General features: G+C 41.1%; 2 protein-coding genes across 6 annotated transcripts in view; one reads left to right on the forward strand and one right to left on the reverse strand.

The window, feature by feature from the left end:
• The window catches only part of ADPGK (ADP dependent glucokinase), a 38,258-nt gene extending 17,811 nt beyond the window's left edge, over positions 1-20,447 (forward strand). The window contains exons 2-7 of one of the 4 annotated variants that reach the window (XM_073363114.1): positions 462-687; positions 2,781-2,843; positions 4,281-4,401; positions 7,622-7,818; positions 8,637-8,735; positions 10,723-20,447. In XM_073363114.1, coding sequence (XP_073219215.1) covers positions 462-687; positions 2,781-2,843; positions 4,281-4,401; positions 7,622-7,818; positions 8,637-8,735; positions 10,723-11,274 — 1,258 coding nt within the window. In that variant the 3' untranslated portion in view covers positions 11,275-20,447. The remainder of the gene's footprint in view (positions 1-461; positions 688-2,780; positions 2,844-4,280; positions 4,402-7,621; positions 7,819-8,636; positions 8,736-10,722) is intronic. The other 3 variants (XM_073363115.1, XM_073363116.1, XM_073363117.1) reach the window with 3 other exon arrangements.
• The window catches only part of BBS4 (Bardet-Biedl syndrome 4), a 127,991-nt gene that overhangs the window by 9,107 nt on the left and 97,703 nt on the right, over positions 1-21,181 (reverse strand). Inside the window, exon 16 of one of the 2 annotated variants that reach the window (XM_073363111.1) lies at positions 14,251-20,821. The exons of the other annotated variant lie outside the window; for it this stretch is intronic. Coding sequence (XP_073219212.1) covers positions 20,814-20,821 — 8 coding nt within the window. The 3' untranslated portion in view covers positions 14,251-20,813. Of the gene's footprint in view, positions 1-14,250; positions 20,822-21,181 lie in introns of those variants that run through there. 2 annotated transcript variants of the gene reach the window in all.

A 21,181-nucleotide genomic window follows, 5' to 3' on the forward strand; every position in this document is an offset into this window, starting at 1 on the left:
GTTCCAATCCAGTCCAGTCTTGTTTCTTTTCCCACCCTGCATCCATTAGCAGGTAATAAGCGCTGCTATTTTGCCCATTTTGTGTTTCATGCCTGTGTGAGGATTGAATAAAATACACAACATGGCATTATTAGAGGCAACAACTTTGTTGCACACAAGTACCTAAAACAAGGAGTGTTACTCCAGTCCCTGTTTTAATTTGAACACAGAGTTGAAAATCTGTCCCTAGTCCACAGTCTTTTAGTTGAATAAAAATGGGTCAAAAGCAGGCCACTTTGTCAGTTAAAGCAATGCTTGATGCATTTCTTGAAGCTGCTTGTAAAATTCTCCAGAATCCGAGTGCTAACAAATTCAATAAGCCAAAACACAGCAACTTTCTCCCAAAACTTTTAGAAGTCCCCCCCAAGTCTTTCTTTCTCTGTTTTCCCAGCTCACTTTTCCTTTCTGTCCTCTTTTCCCAGAGTCAATGCCTGTGTAGATGTAATCCTCTCCGGTGTGAAGCTGTTGCAGGCACTTGGTCTTGATCCTGGGGACGGGAAAGATCATGCTGTCTTGAATTCCAGGAAGGACCTTAAAGAAGCCTTCATCCTTTTCATGCAGAAGGGGGCAGCTGCTGAGCGCTTCTTCAGTGATGCGGAGACCTTCAATCACATTGCACGAGCAGCCTCAGAGTACCCTGGGGCACAGGTGTGTTCTCTATTTTAGGGCTAGTCTGAGAAGACTTATCCTTTGTACATTGACAAATTGTATAGCAGCTTTCATGTCCCTTTTCATCCTTCAAAATGATAGTGCAAGATGTTCAGGAAACAAAAGTTTACACTGCTGCTTTACTATATTAGTTGGCTTTAAAAAAACTTGATCACTTTATGTGAAGCTGCTGAGAATCTAAACACTCTGCTAATGTACAAATTCTTTCTTTGAAAATGTAATTCTTCTCTAACTCTGCTTATCTGGTCGGATCCTAAATTGCAGAATGTTGAGTTGTCTTTTCTTTCTGCACATCCCAGCCTGCCAAAATCTGCATAGCATATACTTTGGCTCTGATAGTTTAAATGGCATTCACAAGAATGCTGTTGAATATAACCTAGGCAACAAATGAAATGTCTGTTTTATGACAGAGGGGCAAAGCTGATACCACAAAGAAGGCTCTAACTTTTTTAAATGGTGCAGGTGGTGAGGGGGTGGATCCAAGAATAACGAACTGAAAACATTTCCATAAATTTCAGAAGCTCCATGATATAAGGCTTGGAAATGCACATCTCTCTGGCATTAGAGCTAAAGAGAGGAGGCAGTCTTTGTAAAACACCCGTCTCCTAGTTGGTTCATCTGCTCTGACGTACATTAAGACTTCTGGAGTTTTTTGCCATGTGTCCATTTGACACTTAGTGTTAAGGTAGATAATTTCTGCAGATTGTTTATGCAGAGTTTTACAAATGCTCTTCCGAGCCAGGAAAAGCTCTGAATTCTTTTGCAGCTGACTTCTTATTCTAGGTTTCCATGGTCTTCTGACCGTTTTGCAACTTTGTCTTTCTGTTGCCTGTTTTGCACCTTGACTCTCTTGCCCAAGGTTTGATTTGTAACTGAAGTTTTCCTTTGTCATCACTCCCTCTTTCCCTTCTGTTTTTCATTTTCTGTCACTCCTTTAAATTGTTAACTCCAGTCATTTCTCCCTGTCAAATGCATTACATTCTCCAGGCTTTCCCAACCATTGTTTGAACACTGTTGTGATACCATGGGTAGTACATATTGTTCCGGTCTAGCATGAGCTGTGAAACCCAGAGCACCATTTTGGATTTGTTCATCTCAAGAAGCTTTACAGGCTTTGCTCCCTATATATAGGGTCTATCGAGCATAGGTAGCAGGCTCAGGAATGTTCAGATGGAGTCCAAGTAGAAGCCAAGCTGTTTGTCTCCATAGGGCCCATTTGTGTGGAGGGAGTTGATGGGTTCACTAGACTTTCAAGTGATCCTTTATCTAGATGGTTCAATCCTCTTTATTTCATTTTTCTCTAGTCTCTGGCTTTCCACCTGTTTTTCTCTTAAAACTAGTTCTCATAATTCCTATAGCTTTTGATGAACTCCCTTATTTCTACACTGCAAGGTGGGGAGAAGTTGAAGATAAAAAACAAGCTCATATTGTGGTTTTGGTGCTTTGTGGATCTGGTTTTGTACATGTTCACAGTGACTGGATTATGAATTTCACAACCTTTGTCTTGTGGTGCCAGTGGTAGTAAATTTATCTGAAGAACTCCATATCTAGCAAAATGGTATCGATAGAAAGTGTTAATCACAATAGCTCAGTAAATCTTGCTTTATTTTTCAATTACTTGGAATTCTGGCACCGGCTTGGCTTATGATGTCTGTCAGAGTCTCTCTCATTTGTGTACATTGGCCTTGAGCTCGATAAATCTTTTTTATATCTTAAAATGATTGTTTGCACAGCTCACTAATAAGGATAGAACATATCCTCCCCTCCCCAAATAAAAATAACAAATTAAATGGACAGCATTTGGGAATGCTTAGGGGGTGAACAAATTGAAATGTATGGTCCAGTGGTCTATCAGAAGGCTAATACTGGCTAAATAACAACATCCTGGGACAAAAATTGTTAAATTGGAGAAAACTGTGTTGGACAGTGAACTATGGAATTATTCTGACGTAGTCCCATCAAAGCACATGGTTAACTTCATTTGTTCTGACAAAGTTATTGCAGATATGTAGAACTCCATCTATAAAACTGTTAATAAAAAGGATTACATTCATATGCTTTATCTCTTACAGCTCTATGTGGGAGGAAATGCTGCCCTAATTGGTCAGAAACTTGCAACAAATCCAGACCTGAAGGTAAGTGTCTCAAAAACTTGGTTTTATTTAATTGTTTGTAATCAGGCTCCAAACCACTTGTAAGTATATTCTGGGGATCACACCACTAGATTATGTTCCTTAGTGGAAGCCGAGTCTGACCCAGAACAACTGCTTGTTACGCTACACAGAGAGGAAATGATTCTGGTTTGTAAGCTTCTCTATATCCAGTATATTTTGTCTTAATTATAACATTCTTTTTGCTGCATCCCATGAGTTAGTCTTTCTATCACCACTGGTTATATATTGATGTGATCTTTAATAGACAAATATGCATGATTGGGTGGTCTTGGTCCTCCTTTAATTTCTGCTATTCTGTATGAAATTCTATGAAATTCGAGAACTCTTTATGGTGCAGTGAGTGGGAGTCAGATGGTTTGTCTGAAACAAATTCACCCATGGGTGTATTTGATGGCTCTCGGTATGGTACTGTGGAGCAACTGCCACACTTCCTGTTTTAATCCTGTGATGCCTGAAGGTGGGGTTTCCATACAATACAAAATACAGATATTCATTCTAGGCAATATTGTTTCATATAGAAATTTAGCTATATTAATAAGCAAATCAAGTCACTGGGTGAATGTACTAGCAATTCACCATGGTTTCAAGTCTCATCTAAGGAAACGCTTCAACTTTAGAAGATATTTCTAATAGGCATTTTTTCTTGTCACAGTTATTGCACAGTTTAGCAGTCTTTGGAGAGTGCCCCTCCCCCACTCTCTTTCTTAGCCCTGGTCTACACTGAGGGGGGGAATCGATCTAAGTTACGCAACTTCAGCTACGTGAATAACATAGCTGAAGTTGATGTACTTAGAGTGACTTCTGTGGTGTCTTCACCGCGGTGAGTTGATTGCTGCCGCTCCCCCGTTGATTCTGCCTGCACCTCTCATGGCGCTGGAGTACAGGAGTCAACGGGAGAGCGCTCGGGGGTCAATTTATCGCAACTAGACTAGACACGATAAATGGATCCCTTCTGGATCGATCACTGCCTGCGATCAGAAGGGTAGTGAAGACCATACCCCTAGACTGTATTGGAATATTAAGGGTGCTGCAAGTAGGAACAGATGTGCATTATTGGAATAGTCTTGAGAAGCTTGAACAGCAGTTGATCATCAGCCCCTCACTTTAATGGCTACCAGTTTCATTATTCAAATCTTCAAAAAAAATATTAAAAAATTAAAAAACAAGCCTTGAGAAAGTATTGTGCACTGTCTGCATACATGCCCCTCCTGCCCTCCACCATTACTGCTAATCAGACAGGTGAGTCAATCTGGGAGCCGTCCATGGAGTGACTTTGTTATCTTCAGAAAAATATGAAGAGTGCTACTTAACACGAGTACAGAGACATGCTTGCAGATTTTGCTCATCAAGGACATGCCACTGCATCCTTATTTAGATTGTGTTTTGTTTTGTTTCTAGATCCTTCTTTGTGGTCCAGTTGGTCCTAAACTCCATGAACTACTTGATGATAATGTAATTGTCCCACCAGAATCTATGCAGGAAACTGATGAATTCCACCTTATCTTGGAGTATCAAGCAGGTACTTTGAATATTGCAGCACATTGAACATTAAAGCGGTAAAAGGCTTATTAGGTCTAGTTCATTGCCAAATATTTTCCACTGCCGCCCAATCAAGGATTCCCAGAGGTTTGTTTGACTCATCAACTCAAAAAAACAACTTAAAAAAAAACCCACCTCCACCAAAACTCTGTGTAGCTGTTTCATTAATCTTTGGGATTTCTTTCTGGTGTAAATTCAACCCCAGATATACAGATTCCAGAATTGGAGTGGTGGTGACAAGAGGAGAGAACCAAACTGTAAAATGAGCTAGAGTAGAGAAGGCAAGGAAAAATGGTCCCATTCTAAAAGTCCTACTGTACACTGAGGAAATGGTGGGAATGGAACCATATTCATTGCATCAAAGCAGGCGAGTCATCTTGTCTTTTCATACTATCTTAATTTTATCTTTTCATACAATCAAGTTCTACATCTGCTATAAGATGGTTTCCTTATTAAATAGTTCACTTAGAGCATGAAAACCACTGCATTAACCGTACCTTTCCCGTTGCATGGTGATCCCCCATAAATTGGAAGATTGTATTTAGTCGTTTGGGAGACCTTTGAGGAAAACCTGGCCATGGCAGTAAGTAGCACGGACGATTCACTAAGTGGCACTGTGTCCCTGAACCAGATGCCCCAGATGCCTTGGGCACTGTGTTCCTAGAGAGTGCCATCTTTGGAATGCAGTGTAAAACCAAACTATTGACCCTTTGTGGTCACTGTAACATCTGGTAAATATGCTGATCAGATCCTAACCTGGGGGAACTACATCTTGCCTCTTAAACTTCCACCTATGGTTTCATAGCTATTCTTCACTTTCCTTCCTAAAACCTGTTGTGCATTTTCACTGATTCAGAATAGCTGCCATAGTCCATTCCCAGTGTTGTTGCATCAGATCCCGCTGTAGTCTATAAATTGTTTTAGGATCTTTCTGGATGAAGGGGGCTATGCAAAGAATACTTGATTGCACCTAGTTATTAACGTTATCTGTTCTCATTATGTTTTCCTCCCTTTCTAGCTCTTTGTATGTCCCAGTAGTAAGTCTGTATTGGTAGGTGATGGCCACTTGCATAGAACCGGACATCTAGCTACCTGTGAATGTGTCTTCTGACAGAGGAGATCACCAATCCAGAGCTTCCTTATTTGTCTTTTAGATTGTCTTTAGCTTTGGAAATATTTTCAGGAACTAATGCTGTACCATAGCCTGTCAGATTTAGCTGTAATGAAAAATATACTGGCATAAGCCTGCCTCTCAAGTTGAAGTGGCTTTGGCTTTACAGTAGTAGATCTGACTTAGAAGTCTGTTGTAGGACACCAATTTACAGGTGAAATGATTGTCCTGGTTTTTACCAAACTTTCAGAGATTTTAAAAAACCAAAACCTATGCACTGTGGTGGTGAAGTGTCAAGGTGATAGATACCTTATTCAAAACTCAAAGCTTTTTCTGGTTTTATAATTTATTTTTAAGCTTTCTGCACGTCACTAAACTTGAGAATTGTGTAAATTATCAGGATTAGCAGCTGTCAGTGTCGGAGCTAATCTGTTAGCTCCATCCGTTCTGTGAGCGGTGGTAGCCTGCTAGGTGAACAAACGTCTTAAACTGTTTTGAAACTCTCTTTTCCTTTGAACTGTGGTCCCTACAAATGCTATATCCTGCTCCAGTGCTGCAATATTGCTATCCTATCAGATTTCACCATGAGCTATGTACTTCTGTTTGTTGTAAGCTGAGGAATGTAAATAGTCTCACCATTGCCCTAAAACAGTATTAGCTTAGAAGGTTTGATTAGAAGTGTGTATCCTAAGCAATGTCTATGGGTATAATTACAAAACACCTGGACTTCTATGTTAACATTAAAATAGACTGATAGCCTTCCCTAAATTCAAAAAGAGGCACCATATAGTCTGAACTCTTTCTGCAGGTGGCTAACTGTAACCCAAGGACTAAGAATATTTGGCTTTCTTTTGCATAGTGGCAGTGAACAAGACGAGTGACAGCTGTCTTTTCCAAACAAAAGCTGAGCAGGACTTTCATAGGTATCCGAAATGCTGTATGTGTGGTTAAAAAGTTTACTTTGTCATAGCAGCAGGTTCCAGAATGACCCCAACACTTACAAAAGCCTAGGCTAATTAAACTCTCTAGTACTTCCCTTTTTATTGCATCCTGTTTGTATGAACTCAGAGCTTTCTTCCTCAAAGTTTTTTTTCTTCCTCCAGAACTCTCGATATGGGCCAACTAACCACAGTTGACATGTCTTTGTCTCACAGCCAATGGAAAACATGCTGCTTGCTTTGTGTAGATCTTGTTCTTCCTCTGTTCCGGGAAGCATGTATGAAGTACACATTCCATATGGATGATGGGCACCTTTTGTCTTCTCCTAGACGCTGCTTTGGTGTGAAATGCACTGCTTTGTAGTTCCCTTGTGTGAACCAGTTGAGCTATGGATATTGTGTCCTCCGTAGACCTTAACATACTGCACTGTGAAGCTCTTTATAACATTTTCCTGATGGGCAACTTGAGTTAAATCCAGTGTTGTTGACTAGACGTCGGCATGAAAACAGTCTAACCAGACTCTGATTTCATTCTCTGTCAGTCTGTAAAATCTGAGCGAACAAACTCACTCACTGGCTCTCAGGCCTGGAGGTTCTCTCCCTGATTACCTCATAAATGCTCCTGCTTGGGCAACTTTCAGTTTCATGACCTTTTCTCCCTTCAAATTCAATACAAGTAATGCTTTTTGGTCCTTCCGCCCAGCTCTATCCCTACATTCTCCATCACCTTCAGACTGCCCCACCCTGCCACAACCCATTTACCATAGCTGGTGTATGGATTTTTTGTGTGTACTCCAGTGTTGAGGTTATATCTGTAGATAGCTGGGAGTTAGTGCACAGCTGACCAGTAAGACTGTGGTTTGTATAATCTGTGTCCCTGTTAGACTCTCACAAAAATTTACCTAATTTTTAACTTTTCCTCAGTGTCCAGAGGTACCCAGTGGAGATGGGTGGAACCATTTTGTATATATTCAGGCCTAAATATGATGCACAGCTCAAGTGTCAAGTATTGATTAGGTGGTGAAACTCTGCCTAGCTAGGCCTCTAGGGAGCCATGACAGCTCTGATTGGTGCTGGGATTCCAGTGGGGATCCAGAAACTATCCTCTAGTTATTTGGCTTAATTGTTGTTGATTGGGGATTTCGTCCTAGGTGAAGAATGGGGACAGCTGAGAGCTCCTAATGCCAACCGCTTTATATTCTCCCATGACCTATCAAATGGAGCCATGAACATGCTGGAGGTGTTTGTGTCCAGCCTGGATGAGTTTAAGCCAGACCTTGTAGTGCTCTCAGGGCTTCACATGATGGAAGGGCAGAGCAGGGAAGTGCGTGAGAAGAGACTTCTGGAGGTAAGAACCTGAGCATTGTACCATCTCCTTAATTCCAGCCCCAATAAACACTGTAGCACAAGGTGTTGACTTCCTGAGATTTCAGCATGCAGTTACAGGATGTCTTTGCTCGATTCGCCGGCTGTTCTTCCTGCTATTGTGGGCCAAAGGCTTGTACTCTAAAACCATACAACTAATATCATGAGCTCTAGTCTTATGGGTTGGTTGAGATCCTCTAACACTGACATTACTGTTTGTTGAATCCAGTGGAGTCTTCAGAGAAGAAGCTGCCACGCTGGTGGGTAGACTGTGATGGATTTATCTCGTTATTGGAGCCTCATCCGGTGGCTGAATGCACTGTGTTCCATCCCACTTTAGTATAGTCAAGGCTGCAGCTGAGACCCTTGTAGTCTGTAGGCAGTAGCTGTGTCAGGTAATCCAAAAGGGATTCTTTCCTGCTTGAAGCAGAAGGAGTTGCACTGAGCCTCTCTTGTGTGGAAGTTGCTCTTTGTTTATCTTTACAGCTGACTGCCTCCTGATTCAGTGTGTTCTCTTGTGCTTCAGGAACAAGCAATTGGGGCTCCTTCATGTCAGGAAAGTCTTGTGCATTGGGCAGTTAGACGAATGTGGGATTGGATCTAGATTACAGTCTGATGCTGTTGTGCTCTAAGATTCAGAAGGCTAGAGGCTACTCCTGTTTCTTCCTCTGATCCTTTTGCCAGCTAGATCATTTAGAAATCTGACTACATCCAGACATGAGCAGGTTAGGGTGCCTATATTTGAGCCCAAAAGCTTTTATTCTTCTGTTTCTTAAAGATGTCTTGCCTTTCCTTCTCCAGGCTGTGACTTCCATCTCTGATATCCCCACTGATATCCCCATACACCTGGAATTGGCCAGTATGACTGACCAGGATCTCATGAGCAAGATTATGCATCAGGTAACAAAAATGACAGGACATGCCCACTTCACTCCCTGTCTGTACTCCATCACTGGTGCAGCACACAGACTAACTGGTGGGTGATCATAAGTGGAAATTTAGGATTGGAGTTGCCTCTTCTGAGAGCAATGAGTATCTTAGGTATAAAACCTGCAGAGCCATTTTGTACTTGTATTCCGGCCGAAGTCACTGCTCTGCTGAGGTTCCCACACTCAACAGTGCATTAACAGGAGATGTGTAACAATCTATGATTTCATAATTGGTAGTAGACCAGAGTGTTTTCTTTAGTATAAAGGGAATATCTGTCTTGGAAACACCTTAATGGAATATCCCACTGAGAGGGTATCAACCGATGGTCTCAGCCAGTCAACTCTGTTTTCCTAAATGTGCTGAGGTCAGCGTTATGTGATGTGTGCAAAAATGAATGTGCTCAGCAGCTGAAGTTGCATGATTTACTGTAGGGAAACACTTGGATTCTCCTGCCTTGTTGCTCACAGCCATAAACCTCCTTTGCAACTGCTGTAGGGAAATGACCCAAGTCATGATAATTCAAATGCACCCAAGAACTCTCTGTAGATTCAGATGATTTGACATGAGTAATCTCAGACAGTTGTTTCAGATTTAGCAGCCCCATAGCTTTCTGATAGAACCATTATTTGAACTGGAACTGGTTTTAAAAAAATACTCAGGCTTCTGAAGCTTCTTTCAGATGTTGTTGCATACATACCACTCAATGCTCCCTCATTTAGAGAGATGTCATGCCTTTTAGTCCCCAAATTACGTATGTTTTAGCTTGGAAGGATTAGATTTTTATTTTTAAATGTCAATAAACATAAATTTGACTGTGCGTGCACAAACCGACATACTTCCATCAATGACCATCAAAATTTACAGACAGGCAAAATAAGAAAAATGCTGCTTGAGAAATTATTAGTTTGATTTAAGGCGCTGTTTACTTTGTATATTTGAACATGTGATGTTGACAATTTGTGTTTTAATGGTTATAAAGCTTTAACTTTTTTGAATCTCAACATCTGCTGTGATTAAATAATTGTTTGAGCCCCCTCGTAATTTTGTACAACTGTGAAGATTTAAATCGCTGAAGGTAAAAATAAATGTTTAAAACCCATAATTTTGCACAATTGTGAACATCTAAATAGATAAAAATCTAAAAAAGCTTAAAAATAAACATTGATATTATCTGTCAAAATTATAGGGAAAAAACTGAATTCTGCCAAGCCTACCTATGTTTCATATGGATTTCGTATTCTGTTACTTTCATTGTTGAAAGTTATTTATATTGGAAATAAAATGACGAAATTGAGGCTACAGAAAGTTATCTACACTGAAGGAATGAATTCCACAGCATGTTACATTTCTTGCATGAATAATTATTTTGTGTCCCTTATTTTGGTTCTTTGTCAGAGGTTGTGTCCCACATTTGGGCCTTGGCAGATTGATCCATCTCTTCCAAACTGCTGCACAGCTGTATTAAGAGGAGTGAATTTGCATTTTTTTTGTATTCATGTAGTAGAAGTGAGTAGAGTTTTGGGTGGATGTTTTTTAGTTGTATTCTGTTTTTGCTCCTCTTAGATAAGGGCAAAGCTAACTCATCCCAGTTTAGACATGATTTCTGTCCCGTTCACAGCCTCTGTTGTCACTGGAACCTTTCCCCTTCTTTCTCCACAGGTATTCAGTTGGAAAGTAGAATGACTGCCTTCTTCTGTTGCCTTAGCATAAATCAGTTGGATAGGTTGCTTGTGCAGAGAAATATGCTTCAACCTTCCCAAGAAACCAAATTTATTTCCTCCCCATGTGCATGCAATCTGTGGCCCGAAGGGCCAGGAGCCCCCCACCCCCACTCCCTTATGCACAATAGCTAAAAGTGTACTGTGACAACATAATATTTTTAAAATTAGGAAGCTGGGAAATCTGAGTCTACCTCTAAGCCTGAAAAAAAACATGTAGTTCACTCTGTTTCTGTTAGCAGGTCTTCCCCCTGGTGAACTCTGTCGGGCTAAATGAACAGGAGCTGCTGTTCCTCACCCAGTCGGTCTCTGGTCCTCATGCCTCCCTTGCTTCCTGGAATGGAGTTCCAGATGTGGGCATTGTCAGTGACATCCTTTTCTGGATCCTGAAGAAGCATGGAAGGACCACGGACAAGGCATCTGATCTTTCCCGGATCCACTTCCACACACTGGCCTATCATGTTCTGGCTACAGTGGATGGGTATTGGGGCAACCAGATAGCAGCTGTGGCTGCTGGAGCCAGAGTGGCAGGGACACAGGCTTGTGCAACTGAAACCATTGATACTGACAGAGTCTTCCTTAAAGCTCCCTTGGAGTTTGTGACCTCCCACACAGAGGCACCCTCCAAAATCTCTTTAAATCCAGGTGATCCAGTGGCACAATGGCACAGAGAGGGAATTTCATTCCATTTCACCCCTGTTTTGGTGTGTAAAGATCCCATCCGGACCGTGGGACTTGGAGATGCTATTTCAGCTGAAGGACTCCTATATTCAGAACTATACCCTCAGTAGCCTATGGAAACGAGACACCTTTTTCTCCAAGAATATAGTGTCTGAGGAAATATGGTGTTCTTCAGGGGATTTCAGACAGTGTGGTGGTGGGTGGAATTTGGGATATTAAACAATCTCTGGATATTATCTGAGAAGAACCAAAGAATACATTCCAGCCACTTGGCAGTGACTTGAGAGTGTTTCTCATGTTAATGTAAAAGTTGTAGTATTTTAATTCAGAGCATGGCTTTTTGTCTTTGTCTTAAGCATGTCAGGAGGAGGGAAACTGATACTAAAATCCCTCTTTGGAGCAGAGTTGTTGATTGTTAATTTAAGACAGTCTTGTCTATAGTGCTTGAAAGCAAGGCAGCCAGACAGAATTTCATGCTTATGAATCCCAGGGAATACACAGCAGTCCTCAGCCCTGTCTTGCTTCTGATAAAGCAAAAATAAAAGGCTCTTGCATTATCTCCTAGCAGCATATTGCTACATGGCAAGAGCAACCCTTCCACTTGCTCAGTGTTGTGATCAAATTGCTTATTGACAAAATTACCTCTCAACCTCAGCACCCGAAGCGTAGGAGGGAGCAGAGTAAACAGTGCTGAAATGTGATAGGTCCTGTACATATTCACTAAATGCACAGAGCTGGAGAGCGCTTTACTGGAAGCTCTGTAAATTGTTTTGGGTATCTGTGCAGGTGGGGATGCTAGACTGAACACACACAAGCTCCTTTTTAATTTCTGGGTAGGTCAGAGTAAGATATTGAAGACCTGTCTTTTGGGAGATAGCTTAGGTGCTTGTTTATCTTAAAATGAGCCTCAAATATAAGTGTGGCTTAGTTGCACAGAAATTGCCCTGTTTTTCAGCTAGCAAGGCTCACCATTTATGCTTTTCTTTGTGGTGTATGTTCATGTCAGCCTCATCCTTCAGTTTATGGATAGGCTATTGCTGATGATGACTTGATTTATTTTTATGCTAGTGCTGTTGCATAATTTTCTTGGACACGCATATCTTTGATTTGGAGGGGTCTTGTTCTTTCGGGTGGTTTCTGGATAGGTAAGTCATTACTGGTTTTAAGGTAGCTGAACTGACCTGTCCTTCACATGCTAGAAATCCTCCTCGGGTACAAGTGAGCAATGCTAGGAAGACGACTTCCAGTAGAGATTAGAAGGTTTTTTTTGGGGTGTGTAGCACAGTTAGTTTATTATGAATCGCCTATCTGCATATAATTCCACTGCTTTGGGCAACCTCAGAAATCACAGGAACAGAGCATGGGCTTCTTACTATCAGCACCACAAGAAAATTGCCTTGTATTGTAGCATATATTTAGCTTAGCATTTTTTTTTATTAAACATGTTGCTAAGAGGACCATTTTTCTCTTGGTAGCACTTGTCTCTATAGTATTGTGCTAAGGCTTTCTCTGTTGCCTGCTTCCCTTTGAGAATTAGCTGAAACTGTAAGCCTACAGTTGCACAGAAGCAAAATACAAGTCTACTTCAGTGCTGATTGAAAACTCAACATGACTGGCATGTCTATGTAATCCAGTTTCTTTCCCCTGCTACTGGTATGTAAGACTCACAACTGCAGACCCTCTGCATTCAGGAACTGATTTGTTAAGTTTAAAAATGCTGGACTCCAAAAATTTTGGTAAAGGTACAAACAATGATTATACCAAGTAGCTGCAAAATTTGCTGTGTGTGGAGTCTGAAGAGACTATGCTAGGGAGAGGATGTTTTTAGTTGCCCTATGAATGAAAAGTGAAACAGATTGCTGCAGTCAGAAGCAGCTTTAATGAGACTTTTTTTTTTTTTTAAAGGGAAGTCTCTCTGTCCTTAATCTGTCTCAATCATTGGACAGAATTCTACTCTTACAAACCACAACCTGTTCAGCCTGGCCATGCATTTGTCTCAGCTATTTAGGCCTACCACAAACATCATCAAGAAAACCAGAATATCTGTAGTATCTAATGGAGACAGGTTAGGACTTGAATCTTTCATCCCTGCAGCATAAAGCTTGGTACAACTTAATGATTAAAAATCTTCCATCCGTAACAGTTACCCTCCAAGCCATGTCTCCTGTGTAGCACAGTAGATCTAAGTTTTGTAGCAGGGACCCTAGAGCATGTAGCCCTGTGGGAATTGTATAAGTCAGCAGCACACCTATTCAGGCCAAGTCTGTAAAAGCATCCCTGTCCTGTAAGGGGACCAGATTGAATTTCTCAGAGTGAATCAACCTGATATAGTTGGCTGCAGTCATGGTTGGTTGAGTCTGGCAGCACAAACCTCTTCCCATATATTGTAAAACTAGCAGGATGTGGCTAATGCCATTCTCTCCTCATATTGGTATTGCTGTCTATGGAGTTTTTCTGTAGGGAAAACCAGAGGACTGATGTAGTGTGGACTTGTGGCTCACACACATTTAAAATCAGATAAGCCCCATAGGGTGCTGTGTGAGGGTATAAATTAGGAGCTGTTGCATGCCTTCCTGACACCACACAAAATGGTGTCCAGTCCACTTATAACTACTGTTGGCTTGGGGATTCAGAGAAAACCCAGAATGGTGGAAAATTCTCTCAGAGGAAAGAGTCTGCAAAATGTGAGACAAGATGAGCATGATGGTCCCTACTGGCTTTAAAGTCTGAGTCTGTCAAGGTTCCTTCCCCACTCTGAACTCTAGGGTACAGATGTGGGGACCTGCATGGAAAACCCCCTAAGCTTATTTTTACCAGCTTAGGTTAAAACTTCCCCAAGATACAAACTATTTTACCTTTTGCCCTTGGACTTTATTGTTGCCACCACCAAGCATCTAACAAATATATAACAGGGAAAGAGCCTGCTTGGAAACTTCTTTCCCCCCAAAATCCTCCCAAGCCCTACACCACCTTTCCTGGGGAAGGCTTGATAAAAATCCTCAAAAGCACAAAAATCCTCACAATTTGCATAGGTGAACACAGACCCAAACCCTTGGATCTTAAGAACAATGAAAAAAGCAATCAGGTTCTTAAAAGAAGAATTTTAATTGAAGAAAAAGTAAAAATCACCTCTGTAAAATCAGGATGGTAAATACCTTACAGGGTAATCAGATTCAAAACATAGACAATCCCTCTAGGCAAAACCTTAAGACACCAAAACAGGAATATACATGCCATTCAGCACAACTTATTTTATCAGCCATTTAAACAAAACAGCATATCTAACTAGATTACTTATTAGCCCTTTACAGGAGTTCTGACCTGCATTCCTGCTCTGGTCCCAGCAAAAGCAACACAGACAGAGAGAATCCTTGTCGTCGTCCCCCCCCCCCCGCTTTGAAAGTATCTTGTCTCCTCATTGGTCCTTTTGGTCAGGTTTCAGCGAGGTTATCATAGCTTCTTAACCCCTTTACAGGTGAAAGCGTTTTTCCTCTGGCCAGGAGGGATTGAAAGGTGTTTACCCTTCCCTTTATATTTATGACAGAGTCTCTTCTGCATCACCAGGGCAAGAGGAAGGAACCAGCTCTGTAGTGCACATCCTGCAGTTGGTGTCTCATTCTAGCTTCACCTTGCGGTTTGACATTAATTTCAGTCATGGAACTTGAATAAAAGTTCATTGATATCCAAACTCCTCCTCCTCCTTCAGTAAATTGTATCTTCAGTTTTGAAGGACAGCGCTTTACTATTTTTATAAAAAAGGCCAATTTGCTTCTTTGACACTAACAGGTCTGAGGCACCTGCCATTAGGAGAAATGTACATTATTGTGCAACCTTTGTGAACATAGACTGTGGGCACAGAAGCACTAGCACTACCAAAGACCGTGCATCCTGCCAATTTAGGAATTAATCCTTTGCTTTGGCAGGTGCAAATTTATTCAAAGCCAGCAAAGCTATATGGATTTTTGACTTAGAGACAAAAGAAAAATATGTACAGGCTGTTGGTTACAGAGCAAGCCTGACTGCTGTGATATTTTACATGTGTCTTCGAAAAACTAGTGTCAAGACCTTAGATTTTCAGGACAAAACCCAAGATTGCATGGGCATAGGGCAGATTCTGGCTTAGAAAGTGTATATGAAAATCCTGGAGTTTTAAGATTTATTTTTTGAAAATATGTTTTAACTATTTTGACTAACCTCATTAAATAGGCAGATCCCACAGACCAAAACGAACACTTAAAATTCTACCCATCTTAAAGACCCAGAACCTGAGTTTCTTTCCATGTAGAGGAGTTCGGCACTCAGGTCATTCCATAGAGACACGACCGACTTACACCCAGTAGGGTCTGAACTTGAGTGCGTTTGAATTTAGAAACAAAACCCTGGAAAATGATAAACTACTTTTTACTCCCTTGTTTTTTGATAGTAAGATTCTTTCTGACCCACTAATATTTCTTCCTGGGCTTTCTTGTGACCTGGCATAACTGTGTTGTGTTTCCACTTTAATATGTGCTTTGAATTAGAGCAGCTTATGATGGAACTGATGGTGCTCTTGCCATATTATGAAGCAGCCACATGATACTTTAAGGTTAGGCAGCTTGACTTAATCTCACTGGTTCAGTTACCAAATTTCCTTAGTGAGAATAATCCTTAATCAGTAGGACTTAATGGTTGACAAATGTTGCCACTATCTTCCTGGCTACCTGTTGAAAGAGCCCACACAGTAACCAGCTGAAACTGGAAGGCAGCATCCTGCAGTTCTTCACTCCATGCTTTCTGTGCCCCAAACCAGCTCCACTTAACTCAAATGTGCCTTTCCAGGCCAAACAATGGAATGCACAAAACATGAGTTTCAGCCAGAACATTTCTCATACACTTGTAGGGCACTGTATGTCCACGAGCGTCTCCTTCCTATATCTGATGCAATAGTGCTAGCTCTTCACTGCTACTTGGTATTTTGAACTGCCTTTGTTGAGTAATAGAAGTGGAAAAATTACTCTCACTATTCCCAGTGCTATTTCAGTTATCCCAGCTGCAATGCCATTGTTACCAGCTCTAAATTATACTCAAAGCTGTCTTATTGCTATGAAACTTTGAGCTAGAAAATGAATCAGCAGAGTTAAATGCTGGGGTTTTTAAAAAATTTTTTATGAGCATTAAAAAAAAAATCCCCCCAAACCATAGCTTGATTTTTGTAGAAGATTAAGCCCTGTATTGTGGGCATGTGAATGAATTTCTTAGCCCAAAGGGCTGTAAAAAATCCAGTACTTGTTTCACTTTTGTGAAGGGAACGCTAACGTATCAAATATGCTTTAAAATAATTTTGAAACTGTTCTCACCGGCATTTCTCTCTCTTCTCTATATTACTATGAATCATACTATGAAACCCACATAGGTAGATGATCCAAACCTTGATTAGCGTTAGGCTCCTGAGCAGGACTTTCCCAGCTATTCTGTAGGCTAGGGAGTGTCTTACCTTCTAACTGCTGCTGACACAATACTTGAGCTCAACAGCATGGTATTAAGCCAGCAGGCCTGTGGCTGTTAGTTGCTGGTTAAGGGCAGCTGCATTTGTGATGTGTTCATTTCTATCAGTATCCAGCACAGAATTTGCTTAGCCATACAGCTGCAATATTTACCCTTATCCTTTCCTAAGTTTGATAAAACAGTCATTTAAACTTTGCTGTAAATTGTTAAAAATAAAGTCTGGCAAAAATAGCTTGTGGATCAGTTCAGGGCAGATAGCCCTTGAAGTTGCTTCGCAGTGTCCTTGGTGCTGTGATGCCTGCCCTGCAAGGATAGAGCTGATTCCAGACTCAGCCATTTAAATTCTAGAGCTCCATTTTTAAGGGCTGTTTTCTTGCCACATGAAGATACCTAGAAGTGTCACTAAACTACTTAATTTTCTTCCTGTGTCTCAGACCTTTCCCTGTGCAATATGGGAAAGCTGGCTAAGTCCACTCTTTGCTTGCTAGGCCTTTCTTTTAAAAGGAAGGGGGGGAGGGGGAAGCAGTTCCTGAAATTGTCCTGTCATTTACCTTAGCCTTTAGTACCTTTCAGTAGAGACTGCATCAGCTGATGGAACCTAGTCTACTGATTTCACTTAGTCGCAGTTGTGGAGATGCCAATTCTGTGTATCTACAGACACCTGTGGTGCAACCTGCAGTGTATGGGTTTGTCTTTTTGTCTTTCTCTCAAGAAAGTTATTTTAAGACTGGTTTGCTTAAGGTATAGGCTGCTGCTTCTGGCATGTGTAACACTGCAGTACAAGGGATTATAAGCGAAATAAAAGGCATGTCCTGTGTTAGACTGTGAAATCCATTGGCAATGGCTGTGCTCTGCCTTGCTGATTTACCTGTTGTAATTATGTGTTGAACTTTCAGGAACAACTGAGTAATTATGTGCCACAGGCAGTTTTCCAATCATTTTCTGAAATATGGTGAAGTGGCAATTGGGAACAGACTCTTGAGAGAATGGCAAAAGCATAGCATAAGCCAGCCTGATTACATGAGTAATCTCTACCAATTTCTGCATATTTTTTTCTCAGAGCTTATTGCGTAGTGGGGAAGAGAACACTCTTCATTTGTAGCTATCCCATTGGTTCTTTGCATTAATCTTGAGATATCTGGCATAGGTGCTGGTATACATGCATAGAGCAAATTCTTTTGAAGTGGTGCTGTCAAGTACTTCTGGCTCAAAACCCAGCTATTGGAGGAGGCTGGCAGTGGTGGTGCTTCCGTTTTGAGAATATAGGTAACTACTCACTAGCTAACAAACATAATACAGTGCTATTAGACCGTAGTCTACTGAAGAGCATGAAGAGCACACATGCAGTAGCTGTACTCAGTCTGGATACTGCACCAGGCAGTTATCAGCAATAAGAAATGGCTGAGCAAGACAGGAACTGGTGCTTCGCAAAGCAGATCCACCTCCTTTATTTTCCTTTGCACTGGGTGAGACTTACTGTTTACAGCCCTTTGTCTTTCACCAGCCAGCTAAAGCAGAGGCTACAACAAAGTACTGTGTTTGAATGACAGATGTGAGACTACAGCAGAGAGATTACTAAATAGATGAGACAAGCCCCCTTCCAGCTCTGAGTGGGCTTGGGAAGTCTAAACAGGATATATGAATGGTGTTGGATCCCTTCTTGCTGCCTTCTCTCTCTTTTCTTAATAGAATATACACCCACACAGGGGCTTGGCTGAATTTGATTTTTGATTTTTATTTTTTATTTTTGACAGATACTGATTCTTAAAGCTTTTTTTTTTTTTAGATTATCAATTAAAATTTTCATGGTTGTGGGAAATTACTGGGCGGGGGGGGTCAGAGTAATAATTTAATGACAATATTAATATTAGTTACTATTGAGATTCAAAAAGTTAGTTACCTAAATGGCACTAATGCAAGCAATACAATATGTTTGATACACATTAAGGTGGAACTTTAAGTAATTCTCAGGCAGTATTGATTTTACTTGGGCTATCTAAATATCGATCATCGGAGCTGGAATTACTTTTTCATGGGTTTCTGTGTGTACAGTGAGATCCGTGTTTACTGACATGTACAGATAAGACTAATCCTTCCAAGCCTAAATACATACATGGGGCTGGTGCCATCTACATTGGGTTTATAATAGGAATGTTCTCAAATTAAAATATAACCAAACTACATAAGAACAGCCATCCTGGATCAGACCAAACATCCATCTAGCTCAGTATCCTGTCTACTGGCAGGAGCCAGTGCCAGGTGCCCCAGAGGGAATGAACAGAACAGGCAATTGTTGAGCAATCGATCCACTGTTATCCACTCCCAGCTTCTGGTGAAGTGAGGCTAGGGACACTCAGAGCATGGTGTTGCATCGCTGCCCATCCTGGCAAATAGCAATTGATGGACCTGTTCTCCATGAACTTATCTAGTTCTTTTTTTAACCCTGTTATATAGTCTTGGTCTTCACAACATCCTTTGGCAAGGAGCTCCACAGGTTGACTGTACGTTGTGCGAAAAAATGCTTCCTCTTTTTTGTTTAAAACCTGCTGCTTACTAATTTCATTTGGTGACCCCTAGTTCTTGTGTTATGAGGAGTAAATAACACTTCCTTATTTACTTTCCCACACTAGTCATGATTTTATAGACCTTTATCATATCCCCCCTTAGTCATCTCACTTCCAAGCTGAAAAATCCCAGTCTTATTAATCTCTCCTCATATGGCAGCCATTCCATACCCCTGATCATTTTTGTTGCCTTTTTCTGAACCTTTTCCAAGTCCAATATATCTTTTTTGAGATGGGGCGACCACATCTGCACGCGGTATTCAAGATGTGAGCGTACCATGGATTTATATAGAAGCAATATGATATTTTCTGTCTTATTATCTATCCCATTCTTAATGATTCCCAACATTCTGTTCACCTTTTTGACTGTCGCTGCACATTGAGTGGATGTTTTCAGAGAACTAGCCTCAATGACGCCAAGATCTCTTTCTTGAGTGGTAACAGCTAATTTAGACCCCCATCATTTTGTATAGTTGGGATTATGTTTTCCAATGTGCATTACTTTGCATTTATCAACATTGAATTTCATCTGCCATTTTGTGGCCCCGTCACCCAGTTGTATGTTCTAATGAAGTTTCTTGCATAATAGCTCGAGATATAACCCTTGACCAGACTGAAATCTCAGGGAATTGTGGGATGTCAGACTTCTGTCTGTTGGGTTTCCCCAAGCAAAAGGAACAAACACAGGTTGGCCATTGTGGACACAGCATCTGCTATCTCAGAAGCAATGGGAAAGGCATATATGAAACTAGCTGTGATTTTTTAAAACTTAATCTGGGGTCATCCTGCTTCGGGAGTGGCAGCTGAAGAACACAAGCCATGGCACCTAGGGGTGAATGATCTTGTTAAAATGCAAGAGCCAAAAAGCTTCCTTAAGAACTTCTCAGGAAAGCTGCTGTTCAACAATACAAACTAGTGTCTGAGCCTATCTTTTTTTCCACTGTACAATATCTGTGAAGCATGGCACAGGAAATTCTGTTTCTGTGCAGTTTGACTTGGGGGAGGGGAGAACACACGGGGGAACCTTCCTTGAGGTAAATTAATGTGTCTTTTCTATTGTAAGCATCCTGGGACTTTTTATATGCTATGCTTTGATTTTTGTAGTGCATTTCTGTATATAGTTTGTTACGCTATTTCAGTAAAGCTTTTTTTCCAATCAGCTTACAAAGTTGTCTGTCTTCTTAGAAGGGGCTCTGCCAAGTGCAAATCCATCTTCCTAGTTTGGAACAGCATGTGTCTGACTTAGTTCTAGGCTACTTTTGTCTGAAATGACAGCCTTTCCTGCATGTCCTTTCCCTTAGAGCCTATTATTAGAGCCCTATGTGGGCACAAAATTTGTATCTGCAGCCACTCCGCAGACATGGTCCATGGATATCCTCACGGGTGGAAATAAACTGGTTATCTGCAGATTTGCAAGGCTCTATTTATTATAGCACATGCTCTTATGAGGTGGCTTAGCACACCTGGCTTTTGCCTACGCGGAAACTAGACGGGACAAGGTAAGCTGGTCTGTGGTGTGGATGTGCTCAAAAGAAGCCAGGGGCACCAATGGCTCTAGAAATCCAACTCTCAGCTCTTTCTGACCTGCTGTTGTTTCCCTCTTACGTACCTATTTATGGAAAGAGAAGGAAAACTGTCACTTCAGTATTATGTTTCAGCCAAGCAGCTTGTTTTGGGGGGAAGGAGAACAAAAACAGCATAAATTCCACTGAAAAATCCCTACACTTACCTTTCTTTCATTACCAGTCTAGCCTCACTCTCCATCAGCCAGGTCAAAGTTGGAGAGTACAGGGAAGCGACTACTGTGAATCCATTGTATACAAAACCACGTCCTGCGCTCCAATTCAATTTATTATCCTCATCATCTACGGTCTCTATTTACACATTTAAAAATTTCCCTCAAAGTTAAATTCCCTCTTCCCCTAGCCCAAGTCTAGAGACTAACAAGGTCCCACAGTCTGATTCCACA

The sequence above is a fragment of the Lepidochelys kempii genome, chromosome 10, assembly GCF_965140265.1.
Source record: "Lepidochelys kempii isolate rLepKem1 chromosome 10, rLepKem1.hap2, whole genome shotgun sequence".
Classification (NCBI taxonomy): Eukaryota; Metazoa; Chordata; order Testudines; family Cheloniidae; genus Lepidochelys; species Lepidochelys kempii.